The sequence below is a fragment of the Artibeus jamaicensis genome, unplaced genomic scaffold, assembly GCF_021234435.1.
Source record: "Artibeus jamaicensis isolate MK-2021 breed Jamaican fruit bat unplaced genomic scaffold, CSHL_Jam_final scaffold_916, whole genome shotgun sequence".
Lineage (NCBI taxonomy): Eukaryota > Metazoa > Chordata > Mammalia > Chiroptera > Phyllostomidae > Artibeus > Artibeus jamaicensis.
In genome coordinates this window covers 29,631,287-29,639,139 of record NW_026522059.1, presented here as the reverse complement: position 1 = coordinate 29,639,139, position 7,853 = coordinate 29,631,287, and the positions used below count along the sequence as shown (strand labels likewise).

Sequence of the window (7,853 nt, the reverse complement as noted above, 5' to 3'; positions counted from 1 at the left end):
AATCAGAATCCCCTGGGATGTTTTAAAAATACCTTTACCTGGACTGACTCTCCCCTCCCCACCCCAAATTCTGACATAGTTGGTATTTGCGTGGAGCCCTGACAGCATATTTCCTGAAGCTTCCAGATGTTACTCTAGTCTGAAAGGGCCCAAAAGCCACCTCCCTTCCCGCTCAGTTCGCAAAGCGCCAGCACTGGCATCACCTGCACATTTGTTAGAAATGCCGAATCCCAGGTTCCAACCTCGGCTGTTGCATCAAAATTCAGTGTTTTCATAGGATTTTAACAGAATTTCCACACAACTCAGATGCACTCAAAAGTTTAAGGAGCCCTGGATTTCCACTAGAATCACTCAGAAAACTTATAGAAAGAGAAAGTTATCTGGCTTTTTGCCAAAATCACAGGACCTCAATCTCTGGTAAGGACCTGGGAATCAGAATTGTGTGTATTGTTATGTTGCTACTCACACAACGGCCTGAGGCTGAGGATCACTCACCAGGCCAATGTATACGCCCCTCAACTACCCAGCCTCCAAGTCTTTTTGAAAATAAAGCATGTTAATAGTGGTACAGGTTTTTATTTTAACATCATGCATGCAAGTTTACAACTATTTAAACTGTTTAAGAACAAAGAAATAATTGCATCATTACTAGGGTGTCAAATTAGTAAGTAAAACAACCAGTTTTGGGAGGTTACTTTTGGGAAGTTATTTTCACAGAACATAGCAACGATTTCCAAATTATACCTCCAAGACTGGATTTATGAGATCAGAACGAGCTGATAACAATTCTAACAGTCACAGGAGTCCTCATCTTACACAGGAAAGAAAGACATTTTACAACAGAACAGTCCCCCTCTTTTCGTGGATGCAGGGGAAAGTATCCCCTTCATCTCTTTTTGAGACTTCTTCTTGTTATTTCTGAAGACCTTCAATTCTAAGGTCCATCTCTGGAACGTTGTTAGTTAACATTAAAAGCAAAACAGCAGACCTGATGCAAATAGTCACAGTTGAACTGGCACAGTGTCTTGGACTCCTGATAAACAACACAGGCAGGAAGAGGGAGATACAGATGAAACCATATGATCATAATTAATAACTAATACAGCCAGGTGCTAGGTATACAGGTCCATGGACCATCCTCTTAACTTCTGTGCATGTCTGAAAATGTCCATAATAAAGAGGAAAAAGTTTAAAAGAAATGAAAAGCAGACCTGTACAGCTCTATGCTCCCATTTAGCAAAAATGAGGACTGTGGTTAAGATTGTACTTAGAAGCAAAATAAGCAGCATTAATATTTCACATACATAAGGCCACACCTAGAACAAAAGAGAAAGCATCCAAAATAACATCGTTCTGTTTTTGGTTTGTTTCTCTCATTTATAAAACACATTAATGATGAAATAGGCTGAACAAAACTTTCAGGGTGTGAAATGAAGTAGACACAGGCTTACATACCCAAAATAACCTCTTCCCCCAGCAACCCCACTGTAGCATTCTGGTCATATATGATAAAGGGATAAAGGAAATTGAGAAAGGTACCCAGATTCTATGCGAGCTTAGTCCCCACCCTCATCTGGAACCACGGCATGATGACAGTGAGTACATGTTCACATACACCAATCCACCCATCAGTCTGACAGCAAACAGGATTGCTGGAAGGCTGAGGAGGGTAGATGTGCGTCTCATGCACTGGCAGGGAGCCTGGGTCCACAGGCAGTTCTGGACATCCTTGTAGAACAGGAAGTCAACTGGAGCCAATAACAATCTAGACAAAACTCAACAGCCTGATAGAGATGAGGCACAGTGCGAAGCTTGAAGATTCACCAGTGAAAGGGCCGAGGCACGAGGAGATGCGCGATGGTATAGAACACATGGCAAACTGCTTCTCACCCTGAACCTCATTTATGCCCTGCAGTCAAGTACCATTCTGCTGCATGTCCAGTGGGATAGCATGGACCCCTGTCCAAAGCCAGAGATCCCGTAGGTGGTGCCTTGGCTAGTGACCCCAGGGCCATTAAACAATCAGTTCTGTCTGATGCCCAGTACCATGTGCACTAGCTTCATTTTGCAGCAGCAACACAAAATATTGCATATGTGGCATGCATAGCCAGCATGAATAAAAAGCCTACCAAAGTCACAAGCCCTGAAGGTGCAGAGCTTAAGGATGCATTGGTCCTCTTGGAGAATGACTCATGAATGTCCATATTAAAAGACAGCTGGAAAAGGCCAGAGCCAAGAACTGAGTCCAGGCATGTAAAGGCAGCACATATCTGAAACATGTATGTTTAACATATAAACAGGAGTAAGATCACATAACCTGTGACACAAATGTAAATAAGCAAGGCCATGGGGAGGCAAAAGAACATGATCATAAATGCCATATTCTTGTAACTGAAGTTCAAAGGGAAAAGAGTGGGTAGAGGCCAACGTGAAGAGGCAGACAGTCAAACACATGTGGTCAGCCAGACACCAGTCCAGCCAGGAGGTAGAAGGGAACCTTGTGCAAAATTACTTGGATTTGTTTACTCCAGGCTCAGGAGTCTCCGTTGGCTGCCTTGCCGGAACTTGCCTGCCCTCCTTTCCCTTCTCTCCACGTGCCCCTTCACTCATAAGGTAGTACTGCAGGGGATTGGGCCACAGTTCCTCATTAATTATCTCGACGATCTTGTCAGACTCAATAGAGCTGTGGTTTGAAAACCACCCAAAGAAGCTAGGGCTGTTGTCTGGGCTCCCCTGGCTTACGGACTGGAGGTCGTGGCCTGGGAGCCACTGGATTGGAGTAGAACGCGACACCACCTGACCTGAAGGGCCGCAACCATATTCCTTGATAAGCACCTTATTTTGGAAATAGGGGTTGCGCCCAAAGTAGAACTTGATTTTGTAGCCCAATCTGGCGAGGCCAAGCTCTTCCACCTCCAAGCTGTTCAAGTAGCTGAGTACTTCTTTATCTTGGTTGTTCAGAAAGGACGATAGCTGGGGGTGGCTCTGAAACGCTTGCCCCCAAAAGCCCGGGATATTCTGGATGAGGAGGTTCCGTCGCTTTAGGTGGTGCAGTCGCAACTGCCCAAACTTGCGAGATAGACGGAGGTAGGCCCTGTCTGCCTGGGCATTCATGGTCTCCAGCTTCAGCTGGACGGTCTCCAGCGTATCCATGCTGCCATCCGTCGCCGGGGGCCCTGACCCTGCATCCGGCTCCACCTCCTCTTCCTCTACCACTGGGGCAGACGCACACTCCCCAGCGGTCCCTCTCTTTGGCTTCCCACCAGCTACGGCCTGAGGCCCCTTCCCCACTGGGGCTTTCTTCCCAGCACGCCCACGCAGATTTCGACCGCGGGGGCCATTTTTCGGCCTTCCCACAGTTCCCGCGGTTCCTACGAAGACGGTGTCTGTCAGGAGGCGCTCCGAAATGGATGGGGCCTTCCCCAGGCCAAGCCTGGTCGCAGCCTGCCCCCGCTCCCCCGCCGCTCGGAGCGCGAGGCCGCAGTCCAGCGGGAGCTGGCAGGCAGCCTCCTCCCCCGGCCCGCAGGGCGGCGCGGGCGCAGCGGTTTCCAGGCCACCCCAACCCGCGCCAGCCTGCACCTGTGCAGCTTGGGTTTCCTCCCCGAGCCTCTGGCACTGCGGACGGTCCGGCTCGTGCGGGCCATGGTCAGGAGCAGCGCGCACTCGGCCTTTGGCGCGGCCTTTGCCCCGGTTTTTGGCGCGGGAGGACTTTCTACCTCGACTTCTGCCGCTCATGGTGGTAGCTGAGGCGACTTCAAAGCCACGCTCCAACCTTGTTGCCTCTGGCGCCAGCTCGCGGTCCCAAGCTCGCGGTCCTCGGCTAGCCGGCTCTCCTCTCCATGGCAACCAGGGACGTCACGATTGTACGACTGTTCGGTCGCGCGAGGACCGGCTTCGCCCAGTGATTGGCTCCACCACCGCAGCTGCGCAGGAACGACCCTCCCCCCAGACGCCCCTACCCCCCTCGCACTGGAACTCGCTTTGCTTTAACCAGGGGTGTGTTTCCCTTTAAGGTCTTCCCTGTGGTCTCGGGGTCTTAGAGAGCACATCGGATTCCTCTATACAAGACAATCTGAAGGCAGACATGATGTCTGTCCCATTGTCTATTTTCTAAACTAAACCCCTTAGGTACCTTCAATTATTTCCTGTGACATCTGTCATGTTGAAACTGCTATTGGCCTCTGTGTGTCATCTTTGAAAGCCTCTGGTACCTTAACTCCAGGGCATGTAAAGGTGAGTGCCAAAGTGCCAGACCACAAAGCGATTTGATACCTGGTGGGGTGTGACTAGTAATTATAAAAAGAATAGCAACTACTGTTCCGTGAGTATCATGAATGAGGCACTTTACGAAGGGTTTTATATGCATTATATCAATACACAAAGGAGGTTTTGTTATCATTCCCACCTTCCAGATAAGAAAACATTCCTGAGACTACGCAGGGATGGAAATACAGTTCAAACCCAAGCCCACCCGACTCATAACCTATGCTTTATATTCACAGGGCCTTCCAGGCCAACTCAGCTGTCAAGTACCTTGCTAGCTCTTAAGAAGGCCAGCTTTGTTTGTTAAACAGGCATTAGCAGAGCTTCTCTTCTGCCTAGGAGCATCGCGCCAGTCCTCCAGCTGCCTCAGGCCCGGTGTACAGAGCTGGGCTGTCACTGCGGGTATAGGGCAAGGAGTGAAGGCCAGAAGTCAGAACTCCATTGATAGGGGTAAGAGAGGAATGTGGTTAGAGAGTCGTCTAGCTATCATTCAAAGAGCAGAGCAGGGTTTCCAGGTTGAGCTTCAGTAGAGCCTCCATGGTGGCAGAGAGGATGCCACAGAAACTTCTCAGACCCTGCATGAAAACAGCCAGACAACCTACCTCCTGTTACCAGACAGCCCTGGACCATGCTCTCACTAGCCAGGTGTTAGGACCATGAAGTAGTGAGGCCAGTGGTGAGAACATGACAAATTTGAAAGTGTGGATGAAGACCTTCTGAAGTTGTTCTTTCAAGCTTATAGGGAGCAAGAAGTCCCTTGAAACCACCAAAGGAGAGATAACCTCCAAAGCCCCTCCAGGCCCAAACCTCTTACTCTGATTATCATGTGTGATAGTGAACCAGCAGCCTGGCATCACCTGGAGGCATGTTTAAAACGCAGAATTTCAGACCCCACCTCAGACCTACTGAATCAGAATTTAAATATCAACAAGGTCTCAGGCGATTTGTAGGTATGTTAAAATTGATGTATGGGGAAAGAAGGAATTGTTTCAATATAGGCAGGTCATACTTTAAGATAGGCCAATACAAGTGACCTCTAACTTTTCCAAAGGGCTATGCAATAGCCTGCAAAGCTCTACATGATGTAGCAAGTTCAGTCCCCACCCCTACCCAACTTAGTTCTCTAACCTCTCTTGTCTCTCCCTCTCTTGCTGTTCTTCAGACTAACTAGGTAAGTTCCTGCCTCCTTTGCACGGGCTCTTCCTTTTGCTTTAAATGCACTTCACCCAGATATGGTCAGTCACTTTGGCTGGCTGCCTTCACACTTTGCTTAAATGTCACCTTCTCAACGACTGTCCTGTGTAAAATGACCACCCATCCCCTCTTACCCTGCTCTACTTTTTTTTCCCCATAGCACTTATCATGTTCCAACACACTGTACCAATTATTAGGTTTCTTAACTGTCTCTCTTCTCTAGAATGTCAGCTTCCTGAAGACAGGGATCTTCGTTTTTTCATATGTGCCTCCAACAGTGTCTGGTACAGGAAGCTCACTCGATGAATAATCACTGAGTGAGAGAACCAAAGAATTTTCGAAAATGGGTTTATGCACTGATTGTCTGAAATTTCGAGTGCTCCTTCTCTCCCCACAGAAGCCATGTTATGGATGAATATTATATACTCAGACCAACACTGGAAACCTATAAAACTCATAATTTAGCCAAAAAAAAACCTTTTTGTCATGGGCACCATTCAGGGACAGTTGTTAGATGAAAATCTTAAGTGATAAATTTTTTAAAAATTCAGTCAGGGGGATTAATATTTGACTTAAAGGGGGTTAATTCAAGGATTACCTTAAATTCCTTGTGAAGGCCCTTTCATAATCACTTCTTCCCAAGGCCTTCCATGACCATCGCAGACCATAATAAGCAGCCCTGTCCTCGACCTCATGGGGAATTCATTTACTGTAATATTCATTTGGCAATTAGACATGCAATTTTGTGCCAGTCCTTGTACAAAATCACCTTTGAAGCTGAGTTAACCACAGTCTGGAACTCTCTGTAAATCTCAGAAAATATTTTTTAAAACCAACCGAAGCAGTTACATCCCTCTACAAATTGGAAAAAAAAATGATGGATTGGCCCACTTCTCAGAGCACTCACAGCTTGACTGGCTTTCGTTGTCAAGAGCCTTAATCCAGCATCAGCAGGCGCGTCATTTAACGCTCACCCAGGGCTAAGCCACTGCAGGATTAACATAGGCTGGACCACCACAAAATGATATTTATTAGACAATCTGCCTTGAGCCTTTTTTCATCATGTCAGAGGCAAGTATCAAGTGAAGGGAAATCTATATGAGACTAGCACCTTATGTAAAGATACTCCTCTGGTCCAGGTTACCTAGTCCCCATGGCTTCTGTGTTTAATTCTGTATTTAAGAGACTGGTCTGTGCTGCTGAAGTGAACTGTTGGTTTTCTTCTGAGGTATAAATATTTAACTTTATATGGGATAATAGCTTGGGTTCTCAATTAGGTAAACTACATAAGAATAGAGATTGCCTCTTTTTATCCCTCCCTTGAAGTATCTAGCATGGGCCTTGTACATTTCAGTAATTGTGATGAAAGTTTACATGTATTTTGTACTTTATACAGTCCCATCTTCTAATTCACTTAATCCCCACCACCACTCTTTCTCTCTGCTGCATAGTATTCCATTGTATAAACGTACCATAGTTTTATGATCCACTCATTTACTGATGGGCACTTAGGTTGCTTCCAGCACTTGGCTGTTGTAAATTGTGCTGCTATGAACATTGGCATGCATAGGTTCTTCTGAATTGGATTCTTAGAGTATAATCCCAGCAGTGGAATTGCTGGGTCAAAAGGCAGTTCCCTTTTCAGTTTTCTGAGGAAATTCCATACTGTCTTCCACAGTGGCTGCACCAGTCTGCATTTCCACCAGCGGTGCACTAGGGTTCCCTTTTCTCCACAGCCTCTCAACTTGTTGTTTGTTGATTTATGATGGCCATTCTGACTGGTGTGAAGTAGTATCTCATTGTGGTTTTAATTTGCATCTTTCTGATGGCTAGTGATGCTGAGCATCCTTTCATATGTCTCTGGGCCCTCTGTATGTCCTCCTTAGAGAAGTGTCTGTTCATGTCCTTTGCCCATGTTTTAAATGGATTGTTTGTATTCCTGGAGTGGAGTTGTGTGAGTTCTGGAAATAAAGAACAAACTGACAGTAACCAGAGGGAAAGGGGGAGAGAGGGATATAGGGGAAAGGAGGGGAAGGGTTGTAAAAGGAACGTGTATAAAGGACCCATGGATAAAGGCAAAGGTGGGTAGGATTGAGGGTGGGAGGTGGGGGTATGTGGGGCAGGGAGAGCAGAGAGGAGAGAGTACAGACCACTGTACTTTAACAACAACAACAGGTTAAAGAAAATACATTTTTTACAATACTGAACCCAGAGAGGGGTATTGAAAGCGCCAGTACTCTCCTTACCCTGAATCCAGCATTGCGGGCATGTCCTATAGCACCCGCTTTATGGGCTGGTGAGCAGGACAGACAGCCACTTTGTAAAACCTCTTCCACGGTGGTTCAGGTTCAAAGCTAGAATGGCTTAATTCAAGGGGAAAAAGTCCGTAGCATTTG

The 7,853-nt window shown here is 46.8% G+C and overlaps 1 protein-coding gene across 1 annotated transcript; it reads right to left on the bottom strand.

Annotated features, from left to right (window-relative positions):
• Nucleotides 1–532: 532 nt before the first annotated feature.
• TSPYL5 (TSPY like 5) lies at nt 533–3,848 on the bottom strand. Its single transcript, XM_037131147.2, has one exon. The coding sequence runs from the start codon at nt 3,733–3,735 to the stop codon at nt 2,509–2,511; it is 1,227 nt and encodes a 408-aa protein (XP_036987042.2). The 5' UTR covers nt 3,736–3,848; the 3' UTR covers nt 533–2,508.
• Between the last annotated feature and the right edge of the window lie 4,005 nt (nt 3,849–7,853).